Source organism: Microcaecilia unicolor, chromosome 10 (genome assembly GCF_901765095.1).
Source record: "Microcaecilia unicolor chromosome 10, aMicUni1.1, whole genome shotgun sequence".
In the NCBI taxonomy this organism is placed as follows: Eukaryota; Metazoa; Chordata; class Amphibia; order Gymnophiona; family Siphonopidae; genus Microcaecilia; species Microcaecilia unicolor.
The window spans coordinates 218673171-218692224 of NC_044040.1; the positions used below are offsets into that span (position 1 = coordinate 218673171).

General features: G+C 44.6%; 1 protein-coding gene across 3 annotated transcripts in view; it reads right to left on the reverse strand.

The window, feature by feature from the left end:
* Positions 1-5720: 5720 nt before the first annotated feature.
* Positions 5721-19054, reverse strand: part of LOC115479154 (cytochrome P450 2J5-like) — a 137880-nt gene continuing 124546 nt past the window's right edge. For all 3 annotated transcript variants that reach the window (XM_030216933.1, XM_030216932.1, XM_030216934.1), the window contains 2 exons: positions 17356-17497; positions 5721-6072 (listed from right to left, as the gene is read on the reverse strand). In XM_030216933.1, the coding sequence (XP_030072793.1) occupies positions 5891-6072; positions 17356-17497 (324 nt within the window). In that variant the 3' untranslated portion in view covers positions 5721-5890. The remainder of the gene's footprint in view (positions 6073-17355; positions 17498-19054) is intronic.

Below are 19054 nucleotides of genomic sequence, written 5' to 3' on the forward strand. Positions count from 1 at the left end.
GACTCACTCTCGGGTGTGGAAGACCAGATATCCCCATCCCACGTCTCAGGATCCCATCCGTTAGGATTCTGTGTGGCAGTAGCCATCACCTTTGCAACCTTTACCTTACTCACACGCCCTCTCCTTTTCCGATACTTATACTGCGCTACTCGCACCGCCGCCCGCTCAGCAATTTGCTGGTACCCCGTACACTTATCCATCATCAATTTGCCCTGACACTGTGACATTACCAAGTCGCTTTTCAATGTCAGAATCTCAGCCTGTGATTCCAACAGCTTCTGTTGTAATAACAGATTCTGCTGGTGCATCAGGCGATATGCCGACAACAAAATCCACCCTCTCCGACCCACAGTTCTTAATTCTTTCCCTTTAACCACAGGGGCATTTTGTAAACATTTCAACACATCCTCACACATTCCCTCTCCCAAACATACCTCCCAATTCTCACTCAACCCCGTATCTGTTGCCCATTCTGTTGCCAATGCCTGATATGGGTATTTATCCCATCCAGGAATTGCAAACAGCTTCGGAAGCTGTGCCTGCACAGCCTCCTGATGAGATTTGCTCTTCTTCCCTTTCTTCAACATATTCACAAAACAATAAAACAATAAAACAAGTATATATTCACAAATGTAATCACCGTATCAACAATGCGATATCCTGCCGACTACGCCAAATTGTAACACTAGGGGGCGCTGTGCTTATGACAACACAAAAGCCACCAGACACAATATGTGGTATATCGCTTTTATTGGTGATACATATGTGAACACATACACCAAGATACTTACAGCACCTGCAATTCAGTCAGCATCTGGGAAGACCACCAGGGAAGCACTAGCTCTTCCTCAGAGATTACAGGGACATCACTGAACAAGGCGTCCCTTATGTTCAGGCAAGCTTCTAAAGCAAGTCCGGTGCTCTCGCCTCTTTTATAGTGTGAAACAGAGGTGCCTTTCCCAGACTTGCACAAGCTGAAGGTGCCTTTCCCAGATGTGCTGGCATCCCTTAAACAACCACCATAACAGAGAATAACTCCCCCAGACCTGCACAGGTTGAAGGTGCCTTTCCCAGAGGTGCTGGCATCCCTTAAACAACCACCATAACAGAGAATAACTCCCCCAGACCTGCACAGGTTGAAGGTGCCTTTCCCAAAGGTGCTGGCATCCCTTAAACAACTAGCCTGTTTCCCATAACAGAGAATATCAACACATAATTACAGCCAAAACATTCCACTCATTCCATCCCCAGCTGACCTTCAATCCCATGTATTACAATACCGCACACCCCTGCCTCGTCCCCCTACCTAGCCCTATCGGCTCCGAATATGCCCCATTTATCTTTATTATTGCCAAAGGATTAGTATAGAGCAAGCTGAACCATTTTAAGATTCTTCCCTCCATCCCCATCTGCCTTAGGACCCCGAAAAGAAAAGGCCACTCCACCCGGTCGAACGCTTTTTCAGCATCCACCGAGAGGAGTAGAACCGATTCTGGTTCTTCATTAGCTTGCTGAATCACATGAAGCAGACACCTAATATTATCGAACGTCTGCCGGCCCTCTATGAAGCCCGCTTGATCTTCATGAACCACTCTTGGGAGTACCCTTTGCAGTCTCCTAGCCAGAATTTTAGTGAAAATTTTATAGTCCACATTTAACAAAGAAATGGGCCTATATGATCCACAACATAGGGGATCCTTATCCGGCTTTTGTATCAAAACCACCTCTGCCACCCTCCATGAGTAGGGCATTTCCCCCACGCTGTCAAATGTTGTGATGGCCTTCAACAGCAATGGCGCTATCCACTTAGAGAATTGCTTATAGAAGCTCGCTGGGAATCCATCTGGCCCAGGCGCCTTATTGTTAGGCAAACTTGCGATTGCCTTTTCTATCTCCTCAAGCGTTATGGGGGAGGACAACTCTTCCACCTCCTTCTCCGTAAGGCCCGGGATTTGTATCTCCTGTAGGTATTGTGCAATCTCTTCCCTCGTGCCCCTCAGGTCCGATTTATACAGTTGGCCATAGTAATCTCGAAATACTTCCTGTATCTCTTCTGTGCGGTTTACTACCTGTCCTGATGCATTATAAACTCCTGCAATATAATTTCTTTGGGTTTGCTTTTTCAATTTATTTGCTAATATCCGGCCAGCCCTATTTCCAAATTCAAAATGCTCCTGCCGAACCCGCTGAAGCTGCCCTGCTATCTCCGTCATCTGGAGATCATTAAGCTGCGTTCGGAGTTGCTGCACCTCCTGCAATTTTTTCGTGTTGGACGGGTCCTCTTTATGCTTTCTTTCACTGGCCTCCATATTATTTCTAACTGTGTCCTCCTTCTCCCTATGATCCCTGACGATGTGTGCCTGCCATGCTATAATCTGACCCCTTAATACCGCTTTCATTCCCTCCCAAATACTGGTCGGATGTGCTTCTTCATTATCATTAAGTTCTATGTATTCCTTTATGTACTTTTCCAATTCAACTATATTCTGTGGCTCTAGTAGTAAAGCTTCGTTTAGCCTCCAATGGGGACGGCCAATAGGTCTTCTTCCCATACTCAATGTTAACACCACCAGAGAATGGTCCGACCAGCTACAGGGCTCAATGGTCACCCTTTCAACCTGCCTCCTCACCATCACATCGCCCAACCAATAATCAATTCTCGAGTAGGTTTTGTGTAGGGGGGCGTAGTAGGTAAAATCTTTTTCGGTCCCATGCGTGTCTCTCCATAGGTCAGTCAACCCCCACCTTGCCAGCCAGGACTGGAAGGCTACTCTATCACCCTGTGCATATTTTGCCACCCCCCCTGAGTTGTCTAGCTTCGGGTCCAGTGTCAAGTTCATGTCACCCCCTATCATCAAATACCCTTTAGCATGCTTTTGTAAGATCCTCTCCAGTTCCTGCATAAATATCCTCTGATTCTCATTGGGTGCATATACACATATTAGCGTGTAATATTCCTTAGCAAGGGAGACCACCATCAATATATATCTGCCCGCTTTATCCCTGACCGTTGTATGTACCTGCCAGGGTAGGGACCGGGATAGAGCTATCAAAACTCCCCTCTTTTTCTGAACCTCTGTGGCTGATGCACATCTTATATATGGGTACTGTTTATTATTCATTAAGTATTCATGGACTTTTCTAAGGTGAGTCTCCTGGAGAAACATTACATCAGCTTGCTGGCGTTGCATTTCCCTAAATACCTGCTTCCGTTTTTGCGGAGTATTCAAGCCCCGCACATTTATAGTCACACATTTAACCATGGTACAGGCAGATAGCATCTTCAGTCATCAACAACATTATAACATATCTCAATATTGACCACCCATCCCTCCCACCCTTCTTCCCTCCCCCTCCCCTTCTCTCCTCCGCTCCTTTCCTTCCACCTCCCCCCCTAGTCTCCCCTTCCCTTCCCCAGAACCTTAGCACCTTTACCATATTCTGGATGGTGCAACACGGAGGTGTTGTAACTCACTAGTACCCCTTCACATTTTTAGCTATTAATATCTTTAACTTAACTCTTATCCTACTCCCTGTTTAAACCAATGTTCTATATTACCCTACTGCACCTTATAGTCAACAATAACTTTCGACCAGGTCAGCTTACTGCTCTCCAAGTCCAGGACACCTGGCATATTCGCCGCAAGGGCGCCTCCTGTTAAACAAGTGGGTTCTTGTCACCCAATGTTGCCATGCCATGTCAGGTAAGGCGTCCCGCTGACTTCTGGCGCTGTAGTCGACTCTGACCCACTCTTTGCCATCTGGGGTGGGTCCTGGGATCCGCTGCCATCAATGGGCGCTCCACTGTAGAGGGTGTATCCATCTGATAATCTCCCTGCAGTATTCTCTGCGCCTCTGCCAGGGTTTTGACCATGTGCTGTTTCCCATCCTTATAGAATGCTAGCCCAAACGGATATCTCCAGCGATAGCGTATATCCAGTTCTCGCAACTTTGCCGTTACCGGCTTCAGATCAGCCCGTCTCTTCAGGGTGGCAGCCGCCAAGTCCTGGTATATTTCCACCCTATTGGTGTCCCATTTATAATCCTTTATTTGTCTTGCCGCTGCCATGACCCGCTCTTTCACTTTGAAGTCCTGGAAGCATGCTATTATATCTTTTGGTAAGTTCTTTCTATTAGCCCCCAGGGCCCGATGTGCTCTGTCCAAGTTTATTTTTTCTGGTGGAATCGGGTCCTCCGTGTTTGCTAGAATATCGCTAGCGATTTGCTGGACCACTTGCTCGCTATTTTGATACTTTGAAATCTCCGGTAGGCCCCGAATGCGGATGTTATAGCGCCTGCTCCTATTTTCCAGATCCTCCAGTTTTTCAGAGAGAAGCTGCTGCCCTATTCGTTCATCCGCGATCTGCCTCTCAAGGGAGCCTATGGACTCCGAGTGGTCATCTATTCGGCCTTCCACCTCCTCCACCCGGTGTCCGAGCTCAGCTATCTCCCCTCTTAAGGCAGCTCCCAGCGTCGCCAACTCTGACCTCATGGCCTTTAGATCCGATCGGATTTCCTGGATCCAAGCGCACAACTCCGGCAGCCCGGCCCCCTCAAGCTCTCCCTGGGTCTGCGATGCAAACATGTCACCCGACGGCTGCATTTCCGCATCCATTCGCTCCGCCATTTCTTCATTCGCTCGGGCCGCCATATTGGATTTCGTCGCGCCTTTTTTATAAGCGAATTTAGATAGATTCAGCGGCGTTGATCGCCTTTGCATGGACGTCTCTGGGCTCCTCCGCTCCTCGTTCTTAAGTGGCGTCTGTTTCTTTGCCCTCCTTGCTTATTATAAGTGCCGGGTAGCGCTATTTTCACCTCGGGTACTCGGGAGCACAGAAGTTAGGCAACCATGCTCTCCGGTGACGTCACTCGTTATGCTCGGTTTTTTGGCGAATTTTGACACACCAAGCTCAAAAGGTTGCCCATCACTGGTTTAGAATCTCCCTCCCCCATAGAAGTAAATGCAAAACTTCCTATACAGAGAATTTCAAAGTCAATTTTAACCTGACTTGTACCCAAACCAGAAAGGAACATTTTAAAGTACAATCCACACCTAATCATGGTTTATTCCTTGAAAAATAAAACCATATTTAAGAAACATCTCACACTTTCTTCAGCTAACTCCATTAACAATTCCCAAACTAAACTTTAAACCTTTTCCAGCCAGCAGCATCCATCAAAACCCTGGAACAGCCCCCCCCCCCCCCCCCCCCCAGAGCCCCAGGAAAAAAACATTTAATATATGTTACCATATATTACACTACAGTCAGTGGTTTTAAAGTTGCTGACCACGGGGGTTTAATCTAACCCAGATATTCAATGCCAGGGCCATATCCAGTAATGGGTATTGAATATCTGAGTCGGTCACCAACCCAGAAGCTATGCGAGTCTCGGCTGATGTTCAAGACCACATAGCTAAGCAGGCAAAAGTAGGACCTGCCTTTTGTGTGGTCCTATGTGCTTGGTGAACACTGATATTGAATATCATGATGCCTGCATAAGTGCCAGCTCCTCCCCAACGCTACCCAGGACCACCTCAGCATTAACCGGGGTGGGCGTAGACGTTATTCAGAAGCACTGTGTGCTTAGATAATGTTGAATATCCAGGCATGGCTCACTGAGCGTGGTTTAAATGGGCAATTAAACCACACAGAATAATGGACCTCAAAATGTTCACATACTGTAATGTCCAGAGATACATGAGCAACACATAAAAGATATACAGAAGAACAGAAGCAGTTTATTCAATAATCTGTGATCACCATATCTAATAAGGTTCCATTACATAATTACTTCTATCTGCGTGATCCTTAATGATTTGACAGCTGTTTATCACTAGCCAGTTCAAAGCTAGTATTAACAAGAAGCCTCCACTGTGGTGTGCTACTGCCTAACGAGAAACAGCACAGATCTGATATGGATGCGGTTTGGAGGTGGATCCCAATATGTAATCAGAAGTTATTTTCCTCTTCTCTTCCCTTGGTAAGTGAAAGGTGAACTCCCGGAGCAGGTTGGTGAAGAACAGGAAGAGTTGTATCCGAGCCAGCTGCTCCCCCATACATACACGGAGCCCTGCAGGAGGAAAGGAGATGGTTAGACCCTGTTCTAAACAACCTCCTGGATGTGACAGATCATGCCAGTAACACTAGCTAATGATGTATTCAGAGTCACCAGCAAATATAAGAAAAAGGGATGGGAGCCTAGAGAAGGGAAACTCAAGAGTCCTTTCCTCTCTGAGCACACCACTCGAACTCTTGTCCACGCTCTCATTACTTCTCGCCTTGACTACTGCAACTTACTCCTCACCAGCCTCCCACTTAGCCATCTATCCCCCCTTCAATCCATTCAGAACGCTGCCGCACGTCTTATATTCCGCCAGAACCGATATACTCAGATCACCCCTCTCCTCAAGTCACTTCACTGGCTTCCGATCAGTTACCGCATACAATTCAAGCTTCTCCTCCTTACCTACAAATGCACCCGGTCTGCGGCTCCTCACTACCTCTCTACCCTCATCTCCCCCTATGTTCCCGCCCGTAACCTCCGCTCACAGGACAAATCCCTCCTTTCAGTACCCTTCTCCACCACTGCCAACTCCAGGCTCCGCTCATTCTGCCTTGCCTCACCCTATGCCTGGAACAATCTTCCTCAACCTCTACGCCAAGCCCCCTCCCTACCCATCTTCAAATCTCTGCTTAAAACTCACCAATGCTGCATTCAGCACCTAACCTTTCGAGAAATATAGTATGCCCCCCAATCTATCTGCCCTATCAGATTGACTCTACACTTGTCTCTTAGATTGTACACTTGTCTTTAGATTGTAAACCTGTCTTTTAGATTGTAAGCTCCTTGAGCAGGGACTGTCTTTCCATGTTAAATTGTACAGCGCTGCGTAACCCTAGTAGCGCTTTAGAAATGTTAAGTAGTAGTAGTAGTAGAATGTGAAGGATGGGAAGTCAGCATTTCCAAATGCTAAATCTGGTTCTCGGAATTATATCACCAGATTCTATAGTAAATTCAGATACCAAGACCACAGGAACAGGGGAGGGAAGTACAGTTCAAGAACGCAATCTACAACCAACACTATAGTGAGAAAATCACTTGCTGATTATTGCATTGCACTGTCTTACCTTTGAATAAATAAAAGAAAAACACACAAGTGATGTTTTAGCTGCATGCCAAGAAAAATGCTTTTCATCATCATCCAGCTTTTAAAGAATGCTCAGAGTGCTTTACAATACAAAATACAACTCCAAAGCAACAAATAAAACAAGCATAATCAAGAAACATAATTAGTAAATAATCACACCAATAATCATCTTCTAACCTTTATTTCAGAGGAAAAGAATTTGAAAGCTCAGGAGCAACCGATATCAGCATTTCTTTACGAGTATAAAGTTTCATATAGACCAAGGTAGAAGGAATTTGGATTTTATTAAGAAGAACAGAATGAGAAGATCGAGATCTCAATTGAAAATACAAGTAAGATGAAAGATAACTTGGACCAAGGCCCTGAAGAATCTTAAATGTAAAACAAAGCAATTAAAACTGTATTCTTACAAAAACTGGAAGCCAATGGAATGATGTTAAAAAATGGGTCACACTCTCCTGTTTACCTTATTCAAAATGATTTTGGCCTCAGTGTTTTAGGACGTCCTAAATAAAGGGAGCCTTTTGCAAAGTGGCAGGAAACACTAACGTAAGCTTACCACAGACTGGAAAGGCAGGCCCGTCTCCTGCGGTTGTTTCTGGGATCAGCACGCGCCAACCCTGCGTTTTTAGCGCTGGGGGGCGTGTTTGGAGAGTAAGCATGCCCTGCACTAATGGGGTAGCATGGGTGAATGGCCGTGTGCTGCTCGATTAACATGGGGTTAGCGTAGGATCCCTTACCACCTAGTAAACAGGTAGAAGGGTCATGTGCTAATTGGGAAAATAGAAATTGCAGCCATTTTACTGCCATGCTAAAAGTAGCCTCAGCGCATGGGAAACCAACAAGAAAAAATAGCACAGGTCACTTTTTAGCACTCTATAAGCAACTGTTAGCAATTTCAAATGACTTAATTCCGCCAACATACGTCTTGCTGTATTCTGTACAACCTAAGAGCCTGGCACCTAGCCTGAGATAACACAAGACTGTATCACAGTCCAAAAATCGGACAAAGGGAGCATAGGCTTTAATCTACTTAACATCTGAAGCTGGGAAAATGAAGACTGAACCACCTTCAAGACCTACAAACTGCACAGTTAACTGTGAATCAAGCATCACTTGATTGATTCACAGTTAACACTTGATTCACAGTGGAAACACTTGATTCATAGTGGAAAGCATGAAAAGGGATCTGAGGAAGCTAGAAGAATGGTCTAAGGTTTGGCAATTAAAATTCAATGCGAAGAAACGCAAAGTGATGCATCTAGGGAGTAGAAACCCACGAGAGACTTATGTGTTAGGCGGTGAGAGTCTGATAGGTACTGAGGGGGAGAGGGATCTTGGGGTGATAGTATCCGAGGATCTGAAGGTGACAAAACAGTGTGACAAGGCGGTGGCCGTAGCGAGAAGGTTGCTAGGCTGTATAGAGAGAGGTGTGATCAGCAGAAGAAAGGAAGTGTTGATGCCCCTGTACAAGTCGTTGGTGAGGCCCCACCTGGAGTATTGTGTTCAGTTTTGGAGGCCGTACCTTGCGAAGGATGTTAAAAAAATGGAAGCGGTGCAAAGAAAAGCTACGAGAATGGTATGGGATTTGCGTTCCAAGACGTATGAAGAGAGACTTGCTGACCTGAACATGTATACCCTGGAGGAAAGGAGGAACAGGGGTGATATGATACAGACGTTCAAATACTTGAAAGGTATTAATCCGCAAACAAATCTTTTCCGGAGATGGGAAGGCGGTAGAACGAGAGGACATGAAATGAGATTGAAGAGGGCAGACTCAGGAAAGATTCAGGAAGTATTTTTTCACAGAGAGGGTGGTGGACGCTTGGAATGCCCTCCCGCGGGAGGTGGTGGAGATGAAAACGGTAACGGAATTCAAACATGCGTGGGATATGCATAAAGGAATCCTATGCAGTAGGAATGGATCCTCAGAAGCTTAGCCAAAATTGGGTGGCGGAGCAGGTGGGGGAAGAGAGGTTGGTGGTTGGGAGGCGAGGGTAGTGGAAGACAGACTTATACGGTCTGTGCCAGAGCCAGTGATGGGAGGCGAGAAATACTGCTGGGCAGACTTGTACGGTCCGTGCCAGAGCCGGTGATGGGAGGCGGGAAATACTGCTGGGCAGACTTGTACGGTCTGTGCCCTGAAAAAGGCAGGTACAAATCAAGGTAAGGTATACACATATGTTTATCTTGTTGGGCAGACTGGATGGACCATGCAGGTCTTTTTCTGCCGTCATCTACTATGTTACTATGTTACACTTCCACATTCACCAACTGATCTTGTATAGACAAAGGAAAAGATTGAGTTAAGTGCCGTTTTACAGGTCAAGATTATATCTCAAACTGTCTATAATCTGAATTTGGCAATAAATCATACAGAGGGCCTTGATCATGTAAAATCAAAAATGTTAAGATGCATAGCTTGAAAACAACACTGACCCCTACTGGACGCCAATAAAACACTTACGGGCCCTGTTACAGAGTGGCGATAAGCCCAACGCGGGCTGACCACTTGCTCTTCCAGGACCACTGCCGGCCCAACACGAGTGCACGCCATTTCCGGGGGGGCAAAAAGAAAACCCTCAGAAATGGTTTGCGCGGCGGTAACCCGACGGTAACTGGGCATCACTGTGCACTGCCGGGTTACCACCGGGTTAACGCGGGAGCCATTATTGCCAGCTCAGTGGGTGGTGGTAAGGGCTTCCCGTTAGCCACACGGTAAGAGATCTCATCACATGGCATGTGTGTCTGGGTTTTTTTTATCCACTTCAGTAAAAAGGGCCCTGGCACACAGGAAAAATGGCCCCCACCGCTAGCGCAAGTCCCTTTTTCCCGCAGATTGGTAAAAGGACCCCTGAAACTTACGAAGTTCCATAGGTTACTCTGTAACGTTGTAAGTCTAAGTGCTTTGAAAATACTTTGTCATAGTTAGATACTGGATATATTAACTGGGTTGCAGTGTTCTCAAGTGTTTGAAGTATTTTATAAGTAGATTTATTTTTTTATTTAGAACATTTATATCCCACATATTCCCAACATAGCAGGTTCTATGTGGCTAACAGCAGTTAGAGAAATTACATCATACTAATTCTAGGGCGGAACAGGGAATAAGGACCAACATGTGGAGGGGGGGGGGGGAACAACAGGGGGGAAACAAGTGAGGGACGGCAGGTAGTTAAGTAACAGCGGAGTAAGCTTTGTCACAGAGATAGATATATGTTACAGTAGTTTAATGAGCTAAAATTAAAGCCTGGACCACCAGCTAATATTGGTCTAAACTGAAATAGCACAATTTCCATCGTAGTCCAAACACTGAGCTCCTATTCAGAAAGGCATACCCGAATGATCCAACTTAAATGCCTCAACCCTGCAACACTTCATTATCAAAGATGGTATTGACATTATCAAACCCTTCTACCCTAACCCAACTTGATTGTATCCTATCTTCCCTATCCCATTATACATCTTTGTACTTGTCCCTTACCGGACTTGGCGAATGCCTTTACAGTATTATGTAATCCACATTGAGCCTGCAAATATGTGGGATACAAATGTAATAAAATAAATAAATCTAAAATTATCCCCCAAATTTTCAGTTACTCAACTAGAGTGAACTTATTTCAATTTCTCATCTGCTCCCATGTTATTTTCAATTGATAGGGAGACCTCACAACTAGGAATTCCCTTTTTTCCTTGTTTAATTTCAAGCTATGGGAAATGACTAATTGTCTACCAACTGTAGACATGACTCATTATATCTTTCAGAAAAGGTATATAAAAAGTTACATCACCTGCATTGCTAAAAAATCCTGAAACCTAATGCTGATACCTTAGAATCAAAGGGCGCCATCTAAATAATTGAACAAAATAGGAGAGATGGATGAACCCTGTGGCATTCCAAAATTTATCTGCCAAGGTTCAGATACCTGACCCTTCATGTTAACCAGCAGCGTAGCCACAGGTGGGCTGGGGCCCACCCGAAATCAGTGCTCCATTGACATGGCTGGCAGGGATGCGCAAGCTCCGTCACGCCAGCTGAAGACCTCGCGGTAGAAAGACCCTTACACCTTGTACAGTCAGCTGCAGTGTTCCCGAAGGCTGGCTGAGTCAGCGATTTTGGTACACTGCTGGTGGCGACACAGGGTCTAAGCGCTCTTTCTGCATGGAGGAGGTCTTCAGCTGGCAGGATTTGCGGATCCCCACCAGCTCAGGTATTTATTTGGGGGGGGTTGCAGCGGTGGACGGTGGGTGGCAATCGGGCAGGGGGGTGAGGAAGAGATGAATCTTTGGGTCCACCCTCCTTGGGCTCAGGGGCACCACAAAATGGCCCTCTGGCTATGCCACTGATTTTAACTCTATATATAGCAGCGAAAATTAGGTGCTACTTCCACACCGAAGTTTTGGCACAGAAAGTGTTCTAATGGATGCAAGGTGCCGAAACAGGGCAGATCCACAGGAAAACACATGCGCCCATGTATAGAATAGTACCTAAGGGGCATGGCCATGGTTGGGGCAGGGGACGTTCCCTTAAAATGCACTCAGTGTTCCAAAATAGTGCAGATCCATGCTCAGCTTGCGTGCTGAAATTTACACCTGGTTTCAGTCCGTGGAGCTCCTTGCTTGGACCCTGGTGCTACACAGTATTCTATTAAGAGCGCCTGTTCTACAATATCATTCATTGCTGACTTTTTGGGCACTGAATTTTTAGCTCCCTTTACTCAATCTGGCTCTAAATATCAAAAAGTCCTTCAGCCAAGACCAGACATTTCCCACAATGCCATAGTCACTCAGGATTGTATTCATGGTCAGCTAGATCAAGCACACTAGAAAGATCAAATTGTTATCCTGTTATCCTGTACTAATCAGAGATCTGACTTGAGAAACCAGAGCACCGCAAACTGTTTCTGTACTATAATTACTCCTAAAGCCTGACTGAGATACATGAAGGATATTTTAAAAATTCAGGGAATTGCAAAAGTTGTTTAGCAGCCAGTATTAGAACTGGGATAGATCAGTGGCGTAGGCACCGGTGGCCTGGGTGGGCACAGGCCCACCCACTTTAGGCTGAGGCCCACCCATAAGTGGCACAACTCTGATGTGGCTGGCAAGGCTCCTCAAGCCTCGTCAGCAGCAGACTCCCGGCATCCCTCCCTCCCCTCACCCACAGGCATTTTGGCATCTGTCACCTCAACTCTCCAACCTCTCTGTACCTTTTCAATGTTTCATGAACAGCGACTCATACCCACAGCTCGTGCCAGCCCAGAGCCTTCCTTCTGATGTGACTTCCTGCTTCCACAATAGTGGTACCAGGTCAGAAGGAAGGCTCTGGACTGGTGAGAGCAGCGGGTATGGGTCACTGTTTGCTGAGAGTGAAGCACTGAAGATTTGAAAAAGTACCAAGGGGAGGAGGAGAGGGTGGAATTGAGAAATTATTGGTCGCCTGAGGGACGGAGAGATACCAGATGGGATTCTCGTGCCCACCCACTTTAGGCTCAGGCCCACCCAAAATTGGGTGTCTGGCTACGCCCCTGGGATAGATGTCACCAGTCTCATTCTGCTTAAGTGTAGGATTCTTAGAAATTGGTGTCAAGATAATATCACTCAAATATTTCAGAAATTCATCCTTTCCTAACCATTCTTTTAGCCAAAAGATGAGACAATCTATACATTGTACTGATGCTTATTTCATCAAATAAGTCAGACAGATGTTGATTTGACAATGAAAAGATGAATTTATTCCTTACTAAAGATCTAATGTCTCCTGGCAGGGGGATAGAGAATATTCCTGGCATGTTTAACTCCATATTCTTAGATATGTTATACAACTTTTCTATTCTGCAATAACCAAAAATAGTTCTTTGCGGATCACATAATCACGCTAACTGGACCAATAAACCAGGAATTACAATAAAATTTGATTATAATCCAATATTAAAAATATTCACCAAATAGATGGGTCCTGAGATTCTTACGAAAGATCAAATAGTTTGATAGAACACAAATCAGCTGTGGTAGCCAGTTCCACACAAAAGCAACTTGATAGTACAATGAAGAATCAAACTTTTTAAATCTTTTAACCTGTTTAGGTGATGGAAAACAAAGTAACATTCAATTACGAGTCCTGCTGCCAACACCACTGGAAAGAACTACCCAATCAGTTAGATATAATGCAGCATCACCAAACAAAATCTGAAAAACTAAGGTACAGAGTTTAAATTCTAGGAGTTAACAATCGATCGAAACCTTACACTAGAGAACCAAAAAACACAACAAAGAAGATGTTTCACTCAGTGTGGAAACTCAGAAGAACAAAACCTTTTTTCCCAAGAGAAACATTCTGCAGACTGGTACAATCATTGGTACTATGCCAACTAGACTATTGCAATGCTATCTATGCCGGGTGCAAAGAACAAATTATTTAAAAACTTCAAACTGCACAAACCACGGCAGCCAGACTCATATTTGGCAAAATGAAATATGAAAACGCCAGACCCTTAAGAGAAAAATTGCATTGGCTTCCATTAAAAGAACGCATTGCATTCAAGGCTTGTACCCTGGTTCATAAGATCATACACGGTGAAGCTCCGGGATATATGTCAGACCTCATTGACCTACCAACCAGGAACTCTACCAGCTCATCTCGTACGTTCCTGAATCTACACTATCCCAACTGTAAAGGACTGAAACATAAACATTTGCATCTAGTTTCTCCTACATAGGCACACAAATCTGGAATGAATTGCAAAAATCCATAAAAACAACCCATGACATAATTCATTTCCGTAAATTACTGAAGACCAATTTATTCAAGAAAGCTTACCATATGGGAAAAGGAGGGAGGGGGAGGGGAATAAACAGATCAAGGAAGGGAGGAGGGGGGGATAAAAACGGAGAGTGGGTAGGTTGAAAAGAGAACTATGCACCCATATATGTAAATGTTGACTTTGGAGGAATAATGTTCAATAAGGAATGTAATACGTGTTCAGTATTTTGTGGTGTTATGCTTGTTAAGCTCTCAATAAAAACTTTAAAATTGAAAAAAAAAAAAAAAAAAAAAAAAAGAAAGCTTACCATAATAATGCACCCTAATTGTCAATTAACAAGATGTACACTGGACTTCACAATATTTAATTTTTTATTTCCTAATCGCTCATACTAATTTTGAAGTTTAATATTCATGATTGTTCAAGCTAAGTTATCACGATTTTATTATAAGATGAACTTTCCTAACTGAATACCTACTCCATTCTGTCTCCTCTACCTTAACTATGTATTTCTTTTTTCCGGAACTGGTGATCACCACTACGGAACTATGTAAGCCACATTGAGCCTGCAAATAGGTGGGAAAATGTGGGATACAAATGTTATAAATAAATTGTACTGTAGCTTGCACAGGCAACCAATGTAATTTCTTGAGTAATAAAGAGTCAGATCTTCTAGCAGAAAATATCAATCTGGTGGCCATATTTTTCACCACTGTGACAATTTTAAGGGAATGCCCCGGCCCCTCCCATGGCCATATTTAACTTAACAGGAATAGGATAATTCAGTCATTGTAGCTTTTCTCTCTTACCTTTGAAAAATTGTAATAAATCTCCTGCACTAGTGATATTGTCACAATTAGAGGAGATTGGTCCAGCAGAATTAATCATGGACTTAACAATTTTTATTTATTTATTGCATTTGCATCCCACATTTTCCCACCTATTTGCAGGCTCAATGTGGCTTACATAGTAACCGTGATGGCGATCGCCAGTTCCGGTATAGCAGATACGGACTGACAATGTAGAAGGTTCGTGTAGGATAAACACATCAGGGAATAAGGAGGAAGGGTTGAGTTGTGATCAATTTGAGTCTTAGTTTCATTTTGTTGTGCGATCGAGGCATGTTGAGTCATTAGGGTATAATACAGACAAAGAGGGCACTACAGTATACAGGCAAACAAGTCCAAAGAAAAAAGCAACACTGGGCCTTCAGAACTAGGACAACAGGAGTACTTTATTGATCAATGACCCGACACGGGCCGTGTTTCGGCGCTGACAGATGCGCCTGCTTCAGGGGTCGATATGTTGCCGCAATAGTGTGCGGATGACAAGGCGCGTTGGCCTTAAACCACCGGGAGATGGTCGTTTATGATGACAAAAAAGAACGCAGATAGCGCTTGCAGTATCTCCTGTGTTCTGATCCGGAAAGCGCTAAAAAGCGCTACACCCGATTGAAAATGAGTTCTCTCGAAAACAAGGGTTTCTTAAACCCTTGTTTTCGAGAGAACTCATTTTCAATCGGGTGTAGCGCTTTTTAGCGCTTTCCGGATCAGAACACAGGAGATACTGCAAGCGCTATCTGCGTTCTTTTTTGTCATCATAAACGACCATCTCCCGGTGGTTTAAGGCCAACGCGCCTTGTCATCCGCACACTATTGCGGCAACATATCGACCCCTGAAGCAGGCGCATCTGTCAGCGCCGAAACACGGCCCGTGTCGGGTCATTGATCAATAAAGTACTCCTGTTGTCCTAGTTCTGAAGGCCCAGTGTTGCTTTTTTCTTTGGAGTCATTAGGGTATGCCTTTTTGAATAAGTAAGTTTTTAGTGATTTCCGAAAGTTTGATAGGTCGTGCGTTGTTCTCAAGGTGTTTGGTAGTGCGTTCCATAGTTGTGTGCTTATAAAGGAGAAGCTGGATGCATAGGTTGATTTGTATTTAATTTTTTGGCAGCTTGGGTGGTGTAGGTTTAGGTAAGTGCGTGTTGATCTTGTGGTGTTTCTGGCTGGAAGGTCAATGAGGTCTGTCATGTATCCCGGGGTCTCACCATAGATGATTTTATTCACAAGAGTACAGATTTTGAAGGCAATCTGTTCTTTGATCGGGAGCCAATGTAGTTTTTCGCATAGGGGTTTGGCACTTTCGTATTTCGTTTTCCCAAAAATCAGTCTGGCTGCGGTGTTTTGAGTGGTTTGGAGTTTCTTTATGATTTGTTCTTTACATCCTGCATTGATTGTACCAAGTTGCACAATATTGCCCTCAGGAAGAAAGGTTTTATTCGTTTGAGTTTCTGTCACAATTATACCCATGTTTCAGGCTCTCATGCATCTCGCCACCTGGTGGTTAGACCTGGTGGCTGCGATGGACTGTCTGTTTGCTGTTTCCCATGTTCCAGAAGTCATGCCAGTCCGGTTTGGATTTTCCAGCTTTCCAGACTGGCTTGGGATTTTTGGAACTAAGCAGCACCCTTACCTGGTGAACTCCCTTGTATGCTGCCTTTATTAACCACCTGGAAACTTTCTACTTTGCCTTGGCAACAGAGGTCTTCAGTTGTGTTCTTGTCCTTGTTGGTCTGTTGCGGTTCCTGCCCTGAAAGCTTGCTTTGCCTGTCTTTGACCCTGCTGGTTTCCTGGTTTATTCTACTGTCTGCTGGCCAAGACTCTGCTGGTTTCCAGGTTTATTCTATTGTCTGCTGCCTGCCCAAGACTCTGCTTGTTTCCTGGTTTACTACTGATTGCTGCCAGCCTATTGACTCTGTTGGGTTCCTGGTTTCCCTTCTGCTTTGCTGCCTGCCGGTAAGACTCTGTTTGATTCATGGACTATTCTCCTGCTTCTGCTTAGTGCTTCTGTTCCAGTCCAGCTGCTACATTCCAGCCAGTGTCCGTCTGTCTGTGGTCTGCCTTGCCTCCTGTTTGGGTGATTTGCCTGCCGCTCCTCGGCAGTGGCCCAAAGGGGTTAAGTCCTTGGTTGGATATTTTTTTGATCTATTACCTTGTCACCTATCAAACGAGAGCTTGATTTAACTTATACTTATATGGGCAGAGTTAGTACATGGCACTCAGATTTAGGTGCTGGGAAAATTCGTGCTAAGCCCTATTCTATAAAGGGCAGTTAGAGAGGATTCCCATTGGCACCTTTGTTCACGAGAACTTATGTCGGCTGACATCTGCTGTAAATCCTGGCGTGTAACCCCGGTATTCTATAACGCTGTACTCCTGACCCACCCATGCCTCTGTCATGGCCATGCCCCCTTTGGGGTTCTGCAAGACACTTGGGGCATGCAGCATTAAAGAGAATACAAGTAGACACTTGCACACGTAAATTTCATGGTTCTGCAAGTACTTCTCAGACAGCACGAAGCAAATGAGATTCATCAATGGTCCGTATCCAGCATATAAATTATATGTGACCAATATATATATATATGTATATAAAATCACGTACCTGCAGAGAAAGGTATGAATGCCTCCTTGGTCACAAAGTTCCCGTCCTCATCCAGGAAATGGTTGGGGTTGAAATGTTGAGGGGTCTCCCAGTGCTCAGGGTCAATCAGAGCAGAGTCTATATTTGCAAAAAGGGGAGTGCCCTGAGGAATGAAACACTGAAATTAGATTTCTACACCAAGAGAGTAATACTGAAAAGTTCTAATACAATTGACCCCATAGGTTCTTTGTAAATAAATAATTGAAAACAACCCCACTCAGTGGTTAATTGTACATCTTTAGCAGGGTTAGGTGCCAACTGTTAAAAAAGCAGTTTAACATAAACTATAGTTACTTCACTAAGGCCCCCTTTTATCAAGCTGTGCTATGGCTGCCAATGAGGTAATACTGACAAAGCTCATTCAGTTTGAATGTGCCCCATCGGCACTGGTGGGAGAAAAGGGCTGGGGCTGAAACTGGGGACTGGGGGCTAAAATGTGGGGGACAGGGAGAAGTGGCTGGGGCTGAAGCTCGGAACTGGTGGGAGAAAAGGGTTGGGGCTGAAACTGGGGACTGATGGGATAGTGGAGCTGAAACTGGGGGCTGAAAAGGGGGGCAGGTGGGAGATGTGGGCTGGGGCTGGAACTAGGGGCAGGTGGGATAATGGGCTAGAACTGAGGGCCAAAAAGAGGGGGCACAGAGAGGGGACAGATCCTGGATGGAAGGGGGGCGAGAGGGAGGGCAGACCCTGGATGGATGGGAGGACAAATGGTAGATTGAAGGGGCAGAGAGAAAGGGCAGACAGTGGATGGAAGGGGCAGAGATGGAGGGCAGATGTGGACGGAAGGGATAGAGATAGAGGGCAGATGTGGATGGAAGCGAGAGAGGGCAGACATTGGATGGAGGGGACAGCAGAGAGGGCAGACACTGGATGGCAGAGAGAGGGCGAAGACAGATGCTGGATGGAAGGAAGACAGTGAAAAGAAGATGAGGAAAGCAGAAACAAGAGACAACAAACTGTAAATAAAATATATATTTTTATTTTTTTGCTTTAGGATAAAGTAGTATTGTAGCTGTGTTAATAAACGTTTATAAATAGAACATGTAAATAAGGTAATCTTTTTATTGGACTAATTTTAATACATTTTACTTTCGGAGAACAAAACCCCCTTCCTCAGGTCAGGATAGGATACTGTAACAGCACTATACTGTATTGACCTGAGGAAGGAGGTTTTGGCCTCTGAAAGCTAAATGTATTAGTCCAATAAAATGATATTTGTTTTATTTCTGTTTGTTAATTTGTAAAGTGGTGATTGGTACTTGTTAGTTTTTTCAAATTTACATCTGCTGTCTTTATATTTTGCACAGTACTAGGGGACATTTTCTGTTTCTGTGGTGTTGCATTGTATGCAGAGTCTGGCATCGGGGGTTCAGTTTAATTTTTGTCTAAATAGAAAGTTTATGATTACTTATTCTATAGTGGATTAGGGTGTATCTGTGTTTGTGAAAAAGACATGGCTTTCAGTTGGCATTGACTGTGCAGGATTGACGATCTGTACTGTTCTGTCTGGTTTTGTTTTACAAAAGGTGAATTGATGTTCTAGTGCTCACTGTAGTGTTTAAGATGCTTTCCTTTTCCTTGTGTGACTCATAGAAATTACTGCTTATGGTATGGTAGAATTGCTCTATAGGTCCTGAGTGTTTTGTACTTTTGGTATGCC